Source organism: Megalops cyprinoides, chromosome 13, assembly GCF_013368585.1.
Source record: "Megalops cyprinoides isolate fMegCyp1 chromosome 13, fMegCyp1.pri, whole genome shotgun sequence".
Classification (NCBI taxonomy): domain Eukaryota; kingdom Metazoa; phylum Chordata; class Actinopteri; order Elopiformes; family Megalopidae; genus Megalops; species Megalops cyprinoides.
Genome location: NC_050595.1, coordinates 28,127,269 through 28,143,950, shown reverse-complemented (window position 1 = coordinate 28,143,950; position 16,682 = coordinate 28,127,269). Strand labels below are relative to the sequence as shown.

General features: G+C 39.0%; 1 protein-coding gene across 1 annotated transcript; it reads right to left on the bottom strand.

Annotated features, from left to right (window-relative positions):
* Positions 1–10,144: 10,144 nt before the first annotated feature.
* Positions 10,145–11,731, bottom strand: LOC118787799 (UDP-glucuronosyltransferase 2B31-like). The gene has a single exon (XM_036543485.1). The coding sequence runs from the start codon at positions 11,729–11,731 to the stop codon at positions 10,145–10,147; it is 1,587 nt and encodes a 528-aa protein (XP_036399378.1).
* Positions 11,732–16,682: the final 4,951 nt, after the last annotated feature.

Genomic DNA, 16,682 nt, shown 5'->3' with positions numbered 1-16,682 from the left:
GGTCCCGGTGCCAGGGGTAATTTAAAGTGACTGTTCATTTTCATGCTTTCTCAATAGAACGAGGTACAGTAGGTCGTATTTGGAAGCTAGTCGTATTCGTGCTTAGATCTTTTTCAAGTTTTTAAGTTAATTGAAAAGCTAATTAGTGATAAGGTTGTTAGTTGTGACAGAACACAACGTTCGAACAGTAGGAAGACCTCCAATGAGAAATTGTCTGCCAGATTCAAGTTGATGCCTGTTGTGTTGTAAACACTTACTCTAAACACATCAGTTACATTTAAACACACATCTAAACACATATCTAAAATAAAAGTAGAGTTATTTGAATTGCTTCAGGATAATGCGTTCACTGTCACCAGTTATGTTCACCCACAAGTTTTAAAGCTGTGCTTTTATCTTTCACACATATGCCACCCTTTATCCACAGATCAGTGTAATCCTTTGCAAACGGTCAGTACTGCAGTCAATCCCCACCATTGTTTGGACATTACATCCACTTAAAAGGAGGGACAGTTGCTGTTGCATATTGGATAGAAACCTGGGCTGAACTGTTTTTCAGTAAAAGATATTGAGGAATGTTGTGGAAAGGCAGACGACCTCTAGAATACTTGGAGGGTCTAACTAGCCTGGCAGGGTGGCCTGCTAGGAGGAAGTAGTCATAGAGCAGAACATATCAGATAGCTATTCTGATATTCCATCAGATTGTTCCACAGAAGGAAAGAGCAGGCTACTATTTATAGTTTATTTATAGTCTGCCCTACACGAAATCGGTGGTTTGATCCATAACCAAATTATACACACAGGATGACAAAATATCCATCACTTCTCCACTTGGTACTCGGCACTAAAGATATAGCCTTGCTGTGAGCCATTCCAGGAGGCTTACTTGTGTATCAGACTGCTGACGTCACACAGACTGGGTTAGTGCCAACCCTGTGACTTATCCAGGCCCGAGCATTGCCCCCGTAATCCCACTCTATTTGGAACTACGTGAGCATCCCCATGTGGTGAAAGGTGGAATTTGTACACCAGAACCTTCTTTTTACCTGAGGTATGCAGATCCTACAATGTCAAGTCAACAACTTAACACTGTACTCTCTTCAGAAGTGTAGATTACTGAAAATCAACATATATTGATCAAAGCTGATAGCTTGTAGAGCAACAAAGCCTTGCTTTGTGGATCCCTCTCTTCAGATTGTTTTAATCTTCTCATGCAAAATCTTAATTTCTAATCCATGCAGCACGTGAAGTGAAAATGATCTGTAAGATCTTTATAAATTAGACTTTTCTCAAATGTTGTAAAAGGCCTTGGAGTCCACACTGATGAATAAGCTATACGCTATATACATTCATTGGCACAATTGTGTTCCTGTGTTTTGAATAGCTGGATACTCCTTATATAAAAGATTTTGTGGTGGGATAGTGCTTTGAAGAGCCTTTTCAAATTCTTTCACATAGTTCTCAGAAACTGAGGAGGGCTGTCTTTGAAAGGCTGAGAATAACAGCATCCAGCTTTTGGTGTTATAATTACAAAACAGGGAAGGCATTATGTGTGGCATTCCCACTAGTGAAAATGCCATTCAGCCATGTTTTCAGAATTAGGAAAAACATTACAAGAAAAGATGTCAATCTTTCCATGTGCAAATCTAAGATGAAAATACTGGGTAAAAGGAACAAAACTTAAGATGAGGTGCAATTGTTAAATATGCATCGATAGCTATATTTATAATCTAATTAGGCCCGAATTACGGAAATTAAGGGGTATAGCTGTAGCCAGAATAAGAAAACAGTCTAGCAAGCACAGTGAAACCTGAACCAAGTCAATATATTGAGTGGACTGTATAAAACCATAGCTCTTAACAGTCCATCTCTGTAACTTCATTTTGAAAGTCATCTCTGTGTAACATGATGCATTCATTTCAGTGTAGTAATTACATTCATTTCCTCTTTACAATGAGTAAATCTTGAATACTCTATTTAGGATTAGTAAGTGCTATCAGTATTCAGTAGGTTAGGTTCTAAAGGTAGTTTTAGAATTCAGTCTGTATCTCTTCAATTAGTACTGGCTTTGGCTATGAGAGGGATAGCCACTCAGAAACTGTTTCAGATATAAACAGCTTGATGATTTGCTCCATCACAGGCTCTGAGGTGAATTATCTGCTTGTTTGTGCCAAGGTATAACATCGAGCTTAAACCCGAATGTGGTGATCATACTAAATACGAAGTGATTCTTTTGACTTGGCAGAAAAATATGGTAGGGTACTTGTTAATATTGAGAATAGATTATCCTTTTACTAATAAATGAAAGAGTGCTGTAATAATTGTTATTTACCTTAGAGCACACATCTGCTTACTTCTATGTAAAGAGGAATTAGGAACTGTTGTGTTACAAACACTTAGGATAAGCCTTATATACTTATTTTGATGCTATAAAGTCTTGGTTGTGATTAGCATGGATTAATTAAGATTTATTTTATAATGCTACCACAACACTTTGATCACAAACTTTAGCTTACGTGTCCCACTATACTTACATTGTGGTGTCCTGTGGGAAATTTAAATTATTTCCTTTTTTGCGCTTCTCAGCATATCTATATGTAGCAGTGATGGTGGGTGAGGTTCCATATTTTTAAATGGTAGTTGAACATCTGACCTCCCCAGGATAAAAGACTATATCCATCCCTATTCATGTACTGCTGTTTACATATATAATTGCACATTAAACAGAAATATAATGGAATTATTCATTTGCAAAATATTCTGTCAATAGTTAAACAATACTATCAATACTGAAACTTTAAACAACTCAAAATTATCTGTCATTTATTTGTGGATTTATATCAACTTTTCACTTTCTACATTAAAATGACCACTCACACTGTGGAATATAGTGTAAATAAGCTGCTCCACACATATCCAATAACAGAGCTAACTGGTTTTCCCTCCAGTTTAGTCCCTTCCCTCTACAATCTTCGAGGGAGGATACAATTCAAAAATAACCACGCCTGCCCTTCCATGTGAACCAATCAGCCAGTGAAATGTAGGCGCAACAAACACACCTTCCCTGGCTGTAAACCAATGGGACTGGAAATGTGCTATCCTGCCTGCAGGGCAGACCCTTTCCCATTAATCATGCATCACTGACCTGCTGCAAATGTGTTCACAAATGTGCACCTTCAAACAGAGTTTTCAGTTCTACACATCCCATTTTGTGTAGTATTTAGTATGGAAAGGAGACAACAATGGCTTACCAGGTTGAAAAATGAGCTTAGTGACAGCCCTCTGGTTTCTAATGTGGCTTTTGGCTTTATCCTCATGGGACTGGAGAAGCTCGTGGAGCTGGAGTTTGAGTGCCCCTGCAATCCTAAGTGGAACGGCGTGTTCTCATCCGCGTTTTTCATCATCCCAGCTGTCATGGCTTTCACCCTTATGGTAATCATACAGGGATGCCGATGTGACACGTGGCAGCGGAAGACCCTATCAATGTCCACCTTCGTTCCTGCGATCGTTTGGCTGATCCTGCTCTTCCTCGACGGCCAGTACTTCGCCTGTGCAATGACAGACTGGAAGGGAAGATTTGTTATTGTTGACAAGGCTGCCCCGCAGAAATGGTGCGAACCGACGAAGGAGGACGAAGTCACGCGGACCCAGGAACTGATGGTTCGCTCTCAGGAGTTGTTTGTGGTCTCTCAGGTGAGAAATGCTGGAGATACCAGCTGGACATGCGGCGCGTTAATGCTTCATGATGTGTCTGTCTTATTCGTAATTTGCTCACACGACTTCTCCTAAAAATGAGTGTTTCTTAGTTTTGTTCCTGCAGAAAAAGTGTATAGCCTGCTCTTCATCTGTATTTGTACATGATTAGTTTGTTTAAGATGTTAAATTCTGATCTGGATTTGGCATCTCTGAATACTTATCCAAAGGTCTTTTGTAAAATTAATGTGTTGCTAGAAATGTTCCTGTGCTGTTAAAAAGACAGAAGCAAAGTTTATTCTTGTACTTGTTTTTGTTCTTTCATCTTCCCCTAGGGCAGCTATCTGAAATGATGAAGCCTAATTGGTTGTATAATTGCTCTAGGCCAAATAACAATTCATTATTTGAACACCTAATTGTCTCATATAATCTGTATTAGTAACAACTTTGTTAACAAACATGCAAACATGAGAGAAAAAGTTTACTTTAGTGCTTTAGTGCTCAGCATTTAAACAAGGATGCAGTGATGTCAGATACAGACTTATAGTCAAGTAACAGTCCAGTCAAACCTAATGAACAGAGCTCATCATATACACAGGGTCCACTTATGGCCTGTATTGGGAAACACTGAGTTAGATTATAATGTGTTTGAATGAAGAAGAACCAATATGACCTAGTATCAAAGCCTGAATGTCAAGCTTCTTCGTTTTCACAGGTTCTCTGAAAAGTCAGTGTGATGTAAAGGGTTGTGTCATATGTCAGGATTTTGTGTTCAGAATACAAATGCATAAAAATGAGTGAGTAATAAATATGATATCAGATCTAAAGAGGCATCAATGCTGATTGCATTCCCACTGTGCCCATCATTACATTTTATCTGATATTTGCATATAGCCAACCTCAGACCATAGGACATGGCACAATAGGAAGTATCAATTGTTGATCCTTCTCAGCACCTAGGGAAGCATCAGATCTTGGCATTGTGGCTGTGACACCAGGTTGTTTCGACTTAGGGCCAGACTGCATCTAACGATGGACTCTGTCTTCAACATTGGTTAGCAAGTTACAATTTGTGCAGTTTGGTTCACAATTATTGCTGGTATTACTAAATACTATTGTATTTTCATTTTATATGTTATTTTCACACAACATTTTTGACTTTGCTGAAATCACCAAAATAGTTAATTACAAGCTAAAGTTTGCCATGCAAAGTTAAGGACAACTGTATTGCGGTTAGATTTAACTGAAGCTAAAAGTGTTGTAGTTTTTGATATGGAGATTCTCTGAATGTCTCACTGGCCTCCAGGATTATTAAATCAGTTGTACCATTTGTTGCTATTGTTAGATAAAGACATCTACTAAGAATTGCCATTACCCATCAACCATTTCTTCTGTCTCTTTTATCAATATAATATCATAGCAGACCTGTAATATCTAACACCCACTTTCCACTGTTGTGCTGGGAAACTCTCGCTGGCCTAAGCACAGTTCTGCCCAGTTGTGGGTCTACTGCTAAGCCGAGCAAGTGCTAGTAGTGAAACTCGGGCCCCGTGACTCATCTGGTGCGATCTTGGTTCCAAGCAGGCCAGGAGTGAGGTCACAGAGCTACACAATGACATTGCCAATGCGTCACTGCCGGGAAGCCAAAGCCAGCAGGAAGGGAAAACGCCACAGGCAGTTTCAGTCAACAGGAAGTTGGGATGTGTGGGAAGCTACTTAGGTATCAAACGTCTGCACGTCCAAACCACCCAGGAGCATTTTTTTTACTGGCTTTTCTTGTCCTATCCATCGGTCTTGTGTATAATGGCAAATGGCACGATGAAAGCTTGAGAACCGGATACTTCCTTTTTTTCTCCTGTTTATTGTACTATAGTGTCTACATGTGTGTTTGAAGCAACTGCTGACATTATCTCTCTGCTTTTTGTTTTAGGTTATAGGCATAGCTCTGCTCATTTTTATTTGTGTGGGACTCATAGTGTACGTGGTCCGACAGAGCTGCAATCAAGAAGAAGCAGTCCAGGAAGTCAACAATTACGAGATGACATGAAATTGCCACCTCCTTTTACAATGGATTACCTGGTTTGTCATCACACAAATCTCAGCATCACAGATGTCTTTAATGCATCCATTACAGATTTGTAAATGTGCCTAATGACTTCTAAGAGGAACACCTCTTTGTTCTTTTCTGTCAACAAGTCAACTCTCAATGGACGAATTTTACTTCTCAATGACTGCAATTACTGGCATTGGTGGAATTAAGGTAAATGAAAAAATATTTAAAACCCTGACCTTTTTTACGTTCTAGCAAAGCCAGGGTATGCTATGTTGGCTTTGTGAAATGATTTGAATATGAATAATGTATGTATAAAAAACAAACTTGAAATGTGTCACTGTTGTATCAAAGCTAGTCTGATTTGCTTGATGGAAGTAATTCAGACTGAGGAATAAAAAGTGCCTGTTTTTTCTCAAGCGTTTTCAGTGAAAATGCTTCTGCTAAAGTGAGCTCCTTCTTCCAGCTGAGCCGCACACACAAACACACGCTCACACACCTGCTTTAGAGCCCTGCATCAATGGCAGAGGCTAATGTCCCCTGCAGATCAAAACATCCAGGACAACTTTAAGTAGATATGAATTTCCATATTCCATATGAATATACAATGAAAGTAGGAAGGTTTCGTTTGATGCTGTTATAGCGGTACTTTTATTTGGTTTGGAGTCCAAGGAAAGGATTGCACTTGGCCGTGGGCTGGGGTTTTTGACCCCCGTGCGAACATCATAAACAGGGAAAATTGGGGGTTGGGGAGGAATGCTGTGAACGGCTGTACGGAAAGGAAGCAGTAAGCTGTGGGTGGGATCTTTTTTTCTAGATTTGGTTAATTGCATAGGGATTGTCTGAAAATGTTACTCATGAATTTTGGTTTGGACTTCAATTAGGTGCACACCATTCACTTTCACAGGGCTAGGAGAAAGTCTGGCTTCAGTGATTTAATTAAAATGTGAGATCTGAACATAATGGACAGATTGTATGTTGGTTGCATGGTTCATACTGTGAGTTACTTGCTTGACTCATGTCTTTGGAACATTAGGTCAATTATTATGTGTGTAAAAATATGTAAAAAGGAGGGCATTAGAATATGTAAGGATGAATAATAAATACATATGTATGTTTTGATCTCTGTTACAGCACAGTAATACATTGACCTGATACCCCTCAGGTCCAGCAAAGGCCATAAACAACACATGCACATATGGAACCATAGAAGACATCACAGGGGAAAAAATCCATCACATTGGTCCTTTTTGTTTTATCATGATGAATCTTTTTCAATGATCAATATTTCAAAATGATTGTGCTCTGTACTGGTATACTCATTGTTAGGGTTCCATTATTATATGTTTGGAAAAAAACTGATATGTGAGACCACTTTTCAATAGCAGCTGAGGCTGTGGGGACAGAGTTAGTAATCACATGTAGTCTATGTGCTGCCTTTGGTGATAATGCTGTATTCAAATTTAACTGTTGAAAGTGAGACAGTTTCTCCAACTGAAAAAAGTGCACAGTACCTGATGTTAGTGTAACAACTGTGTAAAGTATGTGGTAAAGCAATATTACTGTTTTCATTCATTTGTTTTGTTAGACTAGTGTACTAGTCCAGCAGGATAAGGTATAGTTTCACTGTGGTAAACAAGGGAAAAAGCTATAAGGTTCAGAACCAATATCCAGCCACCAAGCTTGTATCACCACAAGCTGGTGTCACCATAATGTGTTTGCCACTACTACCAGGCTTTTGTTTTAAATGCTTGAATCATGATCAGTTTTAGCACTAAGCTTTTATAGGAGGGGGAGGGCTCAGAGTTTGGGAAATACACAGCGATCCTGTTGTCAGTATGTGGGTCCAAGATGGGTTTCAGATTTTATCTGAGCCATTACAGGTAGCCAATATAGAGAGATAAGGAGAGGTTTGATGTGGCAGTATTTTGGTTGGTTGGTTGTAGATCAGTCAAGCTCCTACATTCTGAATTTCCTGGAGAGGTCTGAGGGAGCTTTGTGAGGAGGCCAGCCAGAAAAGGAATTCTCACAGTGCAGTCTGGAAAGTCGTGTTGGATGTTATGTTGTAGTACTCTGCAGCTATGTGTTACTGCTTTATATTATCTGTGAAGGACAGGTTATCAGTGCATAGGTGAGCAAGTACCATTACGCCACAATACAAACTCAATCCAGAAGAGGGCGTCCTTTGCCCAACTCAACTGTGTTCAACTGACCTTGGCACTAGAGCCTGACATGAAAAATTTCTCCACTTGCAGCTTAGCATTTGTACACTGAGTAAGTCTTCCTGAAAAACAGTCAGGAGTCCTCAATCATCTTGTGTCTGTATTTGAGTGATACTTTCAATCACCCCATTCACAGTTTGTCCTGAGATATTACTACTATACATATACAGAGTATATATTGGGGCTGTTTGAGTGCATAGAAGGATTGCATCCATCTGGCTTCATAGCAAGTGCACGGCTGTGGAGGCTGTCATAGTGGAAAACTGGGGCTCCATCCTGGATCACAGCAGCGCTCTTTTCTTTAGATGCTGGCTTGCACAAATGCTCATGCATTCTCAGAGGGCCACAAGCCTCATCTTAAAAACTGCCTACTTTGCAGATGTTTAACTGATGTTTAACACTACAAGAACCCATTTCTTGTAAGCTGCTGTGAAATATCCTGTCAGATAAGGATAGACGCACAGTATAAGGTTACACAGCAGGGTCAGATGTCTACGCTTAAACCACCAGTGCATTGTACTGTATCTTATCTATTTTGTAGTGTTCCCAGCAGTGTTGGCTTCCCTACCCTGAAAATACATAATGGTCTTAAATTAAAGAAAGACAAGAGTTGGGAGCCATGCAGACCAACGTATTGACCTCTAAACACATTATGAGAGAAAGGAATCGGGGGGGAGAGGAGGGTGGATGGTGAAAACCACAGACACGGAAGAGAACGAGCTTGTCAAATTTATGTAGCCAAGGAAACCAGTGCTGCCAGTTTCAGGTCATTAGGACTGTCTCAAATTCTATTTCCTGAACCTTTGTTTCAGAAAAATTATCATCATTATTTACCTGACCCAAAAGTGATCATCTGGCACATAAACCTTTGTTTTAGAACAACAAGAACAACTTTATGAAAGAAAAACTGAAATTATGACTTAAGGAGGACTGGATATGCACAGTGCTGATGTTAAGTTCTACAAAATTAGTTCTACATAAATTAATAAAACACCTTTCCCCTGTTAGCATATGAGGATTTTTTGAAAATGAGATATTTGAAAAGCAAAACTTTGAGGAAACAATCTGATAAATGGGGTGAATAATCATGGAATCATTTCACCGGTTAACTATGTGGGAAAATGGAATGATACAATATTTTAATATTTAATAGTTTAAATAAATTAGCAACTTTTATTAATTTATTGATTGTTTTATTTGTATTTCTGGCGAGCTTTCAAGGACAGACATCTGACAAAGCCAACTGTAAATAACAGAGAAGCACAAAGCAGTTCCAGTTCGGTAGAAAGACAACAATGGTAACCCCACAATTATAAATGCAAACGATATCCTGTAAAGCGGGTTTATGTCCATTATGTCACAGGAGAAACATGATCCAGAAAAGCACATGGTCCAGAGTTTCAAATGACTGAATATAAGGGGAGTGAAGGTACAATTCTTCGTCAAGAGAATAAACTGTCCTCTGCTGGCTTGAATGGTGAGGAATTGAAGATTTTTTTTTTTATTTTATATTTTGAGAGGACTTTTCACTATTCCCAAAAATAAACACCTGCAGACGTAAGATAGCTCTCCTTGTTTCCAGTCTAATCATTCCTGAACCAGCATGTGTGGCATGTGACAGTTATTTGAAACTTTACCAATGTATCTGATGTTGGTGTAGCTGGTGTGGCCTGACAGAAAACAATTCTTTTTTAACAGGATAGAATTGATGAGTCTTCAACAGAAATATCAGTTACAGTTAAAATCTACCTTGGGTGGGCACTACGACTGGCCTTTATATACAAAGGATACATTTAACTGAAACAAAGGTTTTACATTAACTGCTATGGATCCTCAAACTAACATTCAGAATAAAAACTCATGAATATTGGAGTCCATTTTGCGGATAAATGTTAGCTACTGTTAGCTCTTTTTATTGGCATTGTGTCTCACTTGCATACAAACTGAATGCAGGTGGGAGCCTCACAAGGAGTGGGCTTTTTCATTTTCAGAAGAGGGTTAAGACCCACTGTGACTCTAAGGTCAGATTTTCTGGAAACCTAATTTCAGCTGCCCTCCTAAATGGCTTTGATGTTACTATATTTTAATTTATTTCCCCCAAATAAGATGCCAAAATTATCTACCCCAATAGGATATCAGATGAAAATGCATGAATTTCCTCTGAGTGTGCATTTAAGAATTATTCACGTTTTGTTTTTCTTTTGCAGCACAACCTACAGCACAGACATCTGATAACAGCAATGATAACGATTAAGATGAGTAACATAAGTGCTAGCAAGACTGCTATGACATCCACAGAGTGGTAGACATACCAGGGCATCTTATAGGACTCTGTGCGCAGGTGAGCAGCACCTTTGTGTCTCATAACAAACTCAATCCAGAAGAGGGCGAGGTCCAGTGGTTTCATTGGCTGATCCCGGTGTAGCCTGGAGAGTCTCTGCATGTTCATCCTATAGGATGGGTCATGGAGCACTTCCTGTAAGGCCTGGAGAAAAATGTGTCTGTCTAATGTGACAACATCCAAGACCTTTGCTGCTCCCTTCACTTTCATTCTGAAAAGGTTATCAGGCTGATCAACAGCCAGAGGAAGGCCAACTATTGGAACACCGTGGTAAATAGCCTCTAGCACTCCATTGGTTCCCCCATGGGCTACAAAGACTCTGGTTCTGGGATGTCCCAGAAGGTCATTCTGTGGCATCCAGTTGACCAATCGGGTGTTGTTGCCCAGGGTAGCTGGCCTATCCCCTGTGTACCTCCAAATGACCTTCTGAGGCAGCTGAGCAAAAGCAGCAGCTATCTCATCAGCTAGATCATGTGGCAGCTGACCGAATAATGTGCCTAAAGACATAATAATGACACCATGCTCTCCGGAACTCTGAACAAACTCCTCCAGATCTTCTGGAAGGGGCTTGGAAGGCTTGCACTGGAATCCACCCATATAGACAACATTAGGCATGGTGGGGCGTGGGAATTCAAAGACAAAATCTACCCTCATGAGCCAGATGTCCGCTGCCTGAAAGAGCGAAAAGTAGTCTGCCCCAGGGCCAAAGTAGCGATGACATAAAGAACTGTAAGGAGGGCTCACAATAAGTTGTATCTGAATCCATACAAGACTTTGTACGAATACGTTTTGGACCCTCTGGAGAAAGCTCATATTGTCAGTTAACTCTGCCCCTGGAATAGGAACATAAGACAGTGGTGAAGGAGCAATTGCAAAGTGGCCTTCTCCATGTATTGTCCATCGAACATTCAAAACTAGGGGAAGACCAAGGTAGTGTGCTAAGAGAATCCCACCACCGAATGCAGGATCAGTAAGAACCAAGTCATACTGAGCATCATGTAGAGACTGCATCAGGCTCTGATCTTCAAACATCTGGACCACCATTTCACATATCTTTTCATGAACCTCTTTACCCTTGGACATTAGCTCCATTGCCAAGTCGAAATGAGTCCAAGCTGATCCTCCCTGTCTTTGTAGCTGCAGTAACTGAATCACTAATTTGCCTAAAAAGTCTTCATCAAATGCCCTTTCAACATGGACTGTGACTGAGGTGTAGTGAGGGGACGTCTCCTCAATGTACCAGCTGCTGGATGCTCGCACCACTGTGACACTGTGGCCCTTAGCATGCAGCTCCTCAATCAGAACCTTCATGTTCACCCAATGGCTGCCATCCAATGGAAACACTAGAACTTTGCCACCATGGATACCTGGCAGTGTGAGGATCAGAAGAGTGGTCAGGAAGAAGACTGTAAGATGCATCTCCATACAAAATCCTTCACAGGATTATACCTAAAATAAACAGAGTATACTTTTAGCAAGAAAAAAAGCAGATGTTACAGCAATTTGTTTATGTTAGTGCATTTATAAAATTTATTTGGATAATGATAGCAATAAAATATATAATGGCAATTATGATCACACATTTTATATACAAAACCTTTTCTTAATTCAAGGGGCTTTAGTATATTTCAAAACGGGGGAGAACAGAAGTAAAACAAGCAATCCTTGCTGTAAGATCATAACAATTAAGCAAAACAAACTGGTTTGTAGAATTTTTCAAAATTTCTTTTGAGAGACAGTGCAAGCATTTTATGAACAAGAATAGTTAATTTGGTGATTTATAAAAGAGACAGTGTAATCCTCATCATCAGATTTTAGATTGTACATTTTGATACATACCAGTTCCCTCGGCCTCATTAAATTACTTCATTTAGAAGATGCTCTTACCCAGAGTGACTTACAAATAAGTGCATCACTATGCTAAGAGTAGTTATCGCAAGGTATTACAAGAGTCAAAGTCAAACATATTTGTAAAGGCATACCTTTACTCCCCAACTAAAGGTTTACGAAATAATGAATCATTTTATACAAATGAAATATACAGAGCAAATATCTGTCAAATGCATCAAGTTCTTTGCAATGAGGGCATGCACAATAAAGCCAAAATAATTGTCAGCATGTACTATACAATAGATTTAAATGAGGTAAAGAAGCACTAAGCGACATAAAATTTCAGAATCGCGGATTAGATTTTGTTATGGATTTTGAAGGCAGGAAAAATGGATAATTATGTGCATACTGGCAGTGATCCTCTGATTTTGCTCTCTGATGACTCTTTGACTCAATACACCAATTACAGTATTTTGGGAGAAAGGAAAAGCAAGATTCAGGATTACAATTCCTCTTGAACAGTTCAATTTTCTGGTAAACTGATTTCATTGATTCACTTACTTCACTTATTCGTCTTATTCATTCATTGATTTTAAGAATCCATGCAATATGTTACGGATTTTGCATTTCGTTGGGAAATTGATAATCATGTGCAAACTAACAGTAATATCTCAGACTTTGCTCTCTGCTGATTGTTTGATTCAATACACTATTTACTGTATTTTGAGAGAAACCAAGTTACAGTCATTATCACAAAAACAGAGAGTGACACAATCTAGCTAATGTGTCATGTTACACTTTCCAACCAAATAACAAACATAAAGAAAGAAACTCGCCAATTCAGGGAATGAAGTAACAATGATATTACCAGCCGTTGCAGATGTAGGTGACAGTGCAAAGAACCTGAGGTAATCCAGACTGAACAGCACAACCTCACATATGACCTATGACAATACTACAAGTACGTGCAAAAATGTTACCATGATGAAAATATGCCCGCCCATATTGCAAAAGAGCAGTTTGATTTATTTCCTGTACATTGTAAATAGTGTACTCTTGGTCTTCAAGTCCAAAGGCCAACAGTACACTTTGTTTCAGCTCTCCAAAAATTTTGATATAAATGTATGACTAAAATGATTGCTTTTTGAGTTCTGGAGAGGATTTAAGATGTTACAACAATAAAACATCAGGTTGGTAAAATATTTAAATATTCTCATTATAGTACACCTAAAATCTGATTTGTTACTTTTATGTCCCTTAGGCCACCTTGTCAAAGGTATTCTTTCATGTCTTAACTCAACAACATTTCTCTGACACGCCCAGTTTTCCTGATTAAATGGTTGTTCCGTTACTGTATGTGTACAAAGTGCTGTCTGGAACAGGTTACTAAAGAACAATGCAAGATTTTCACATTTTCACATCATATCCCACAGTTCCTACAATGAACCATTAGTCATCATAGCTATCCTATGTCACAGGTAAGTATATCATCTTTATTACAAATTAACTGTACAAAACATTTATGCAAATTTAATATTTTTGCCCTTGTTCTCACTCTCCTGATGTGGAATCTCTTGTAAGGGAAATCCTGTTTTCTCAAAGTGTTCTACAACGTTCATGTATAATGTTTGTGTTCATTAACTAAATGAAACTGTTACTATCTGGCTGTATTGTTGTTTGGAACATAAACCTAACAAAACAAATATAGGGGACTCATACAGGGACTCAGCCTCTGAAATTTCCTGAACCTTTGCCTCATCTCAACATGTTTGTGCTTCTAATTCCACCAAAGTTATTTAGGGCCAATGAAACTAACTAATAGGAGGAGTTAGATGATTCAGCTCCTCCCAGATGTCAACACAGCAGTGAAAACCCTTTGAATTTTCTTCATTACCACAATCAGTGGCAGGTAAGAGCCTTCATTTGACTCTGCTGGCATGCATTTTTCTTACAAACTGTGCTGATAACTCTTAACTTTGCCATCTGCAATGTTCCTGCCCCCCGGGGGGACAACTGACCCCGCACCCTGGTCCTAATCCCAACCCTACATGGGGCCCTGACCCCAAACCTGACTCTAGCCCCTACCCTAACCTGGGCCCTAACCCCAACCACAACACTGACTGGGGCCCTGACCCCAACCACAACCTAGGCCCTGACCCCAATCCTTCCAGACTAAGGAACAGCTTCTATCCAACAGCCATCAGACTCTTGAATGGGTCAAATACACAAATACACACCTCCCCGGCCTAGCCCATGCATACATTCACACATACACACCCACACCACAACCAACTGCACACAATATGCATTTTGCACAGAACTGTTAACGGGACTATAAACCTGCACCACTGGTTATTGCACTACTTACTCTTGCTGTACATTGTATACTTGGACATCCTACATTGCACATCCTACACTGCACTGATGTCCTTTTTGCACATGTAATGTATATATATCCTTTAATTTATTTATTTTTCTTACACTCTCTGAAATTTTTATATATTTTCTTCCTTAAATTCTTGTATTTTCTTACTTAATTGTACTTCTAACTCTTAACAGCATTCATAAGTGGAAGGCAAAGGAAGAATTTCATTGTACGGGGAACTTGTTTCTTTACTGTGCATATGACAATAAACTTTGAACTGAACTGATCTGCAAGTCTGTATAAGGCAAGTTATCTGAACAGCAGCAGTAGCTATCTCATCAGCTGGATTCACACCTGCCCAAGGTGTGAAATGCAATTGTTCCCTTGCACGTACCCCCAGGGGATTATTCACCATGGCAACTAATGGCTGTAGGCAGGTCCCCAAACCTGTTACATATCCAGGGGTGTCCGGGACTGTGTAACAGGACAGCATACTCCTGGATACACACGGTTATCTGTGGAGTGTCTGGGAGAATACAGGAGTGTGCAGTCCCGCATACACCTCTTTTCACGAAGTGGTGTTTGTAAAGCTAGTACTCAGCTATACCTGGAAAATGGCCTACCGGCGCATTTAAAACATTCCGCGCAATGTAATACATGGAATACAGTGTTGTAAGTACTTACCTGAATTTAGCTAATATTGAAAAACACTGATAATGGTTTTAAATTCTTTTATTGTAATATTTAATGTGCACATACTTACGTCTCTTGTCAATTGCTCCAGTTGTGTTTCAAAAGAGGGAACATGAAGTGCAATTTACCATGTGGTATTTCTACAGGGATTACCGCGGTTGCAGCCACCTCATCAGACAGCAACGAGGGAGAAATTTCAACAATGAAAATATCTTACACTTTAATTACTGTTTAGCACTCTGAGTTTTAATCTGCAAGATAGTTTTGTTATTTGTTTTGGTACCAACTGTTGTCTTTTGTTGTAATTTGTGCTGTTTGTGTTATTGTGTAGCTTATTGATTTATCTGTTGGATGTTTCATGGGGAGGGGCTACAACTGTTTATGGGGTGGGGTAGACTCTCTCTGGGAGAATGTTGGAAGGAGAAAGACTAAGAAAGAATATTTGTTGGATGCATAGGACCCAAGATAGGGTGTAGCCTATATCCAGTTGTTGTTTTGTACAGTACATTTTACATTGTTAGTCGTGACATCCTCACTGTAAATAGTCTGCACTGGACCCTGGGTATAGCACCAGTTGTGAATAAATCACTGCTGACTCTATTCATAAACACTGCAAATGGAGATCATTGTGAAATGGTAACTGACCATTATTAAGACCAAAACCAAAACCAAATTTTAGTCTTGCCCGAATATTGGAGGCTTTCAGTGCAAAATAACATCATGGAGAGAAACAGTCTAAAATAATCACTGACATTGTGATTATGTCAATCAAAAGGTGTGGGGGGGAGGGGGGACATGAAAAATTGCAAAGAACTGAATCTATTTAATTATGATCTTTAATAATGAAACCCTGATTTGAACACACTTAACAATGGCAAGAGAAAAAAAAAACAAGAAAAAAAGAACACAAGAACATTGGTTATGTATTTAAAAGAAATAATATTACATATTGGATCGTTCTGTATCATTAAAAATGGAAAAATGTTGTACTTTAATTTTAACAATATTGTACAGAACAAATTCAAATCTGCTAGTGAGTTAGCTAACTTCCACCATCTGTGTGACAAGGAAAATGTGTAGGAATTATTCACTGAAGCATATCAAGCTGGGGCAAGTGGTGATGTATGAGATATTTATTATGTTTTGTTTTTTTTTAAATTCCCAATGCATACTTCATGCTGCTAATTAGCTATTTAAGAAGCTAACAAAATTAGCTAGCTATGTAAAGATATGCTCTTGTTAAGAAAATATATGCAGGAGTTGCTTTTAAATTGGCAGCTTAATTCAGACATTTAATTACATCTGAATGAATACTGTACTCAGTTTTAGAAGGAACACATTCTGGTCTTTGAGTCACTGTTTTAAAAAAAAATCCGCAAGACAAACTCGTATGTAGAAAACAACACTAGCTGAACACTATACACATTAAAACGAATGATCAAAACAATTTAAAGGTCTGTACTTATGGAATTATCAGTTTACATGATG

Excerpts from the sequence above, each read along its gene's own strand:
- LOC118787799 (XM_036543485.1), bottom strand. The coding sequence starts at position 11,731 with ATGGAGATGCATCTTACAGTCTTCTTCCTGACCACTCTTCTGATCCTC.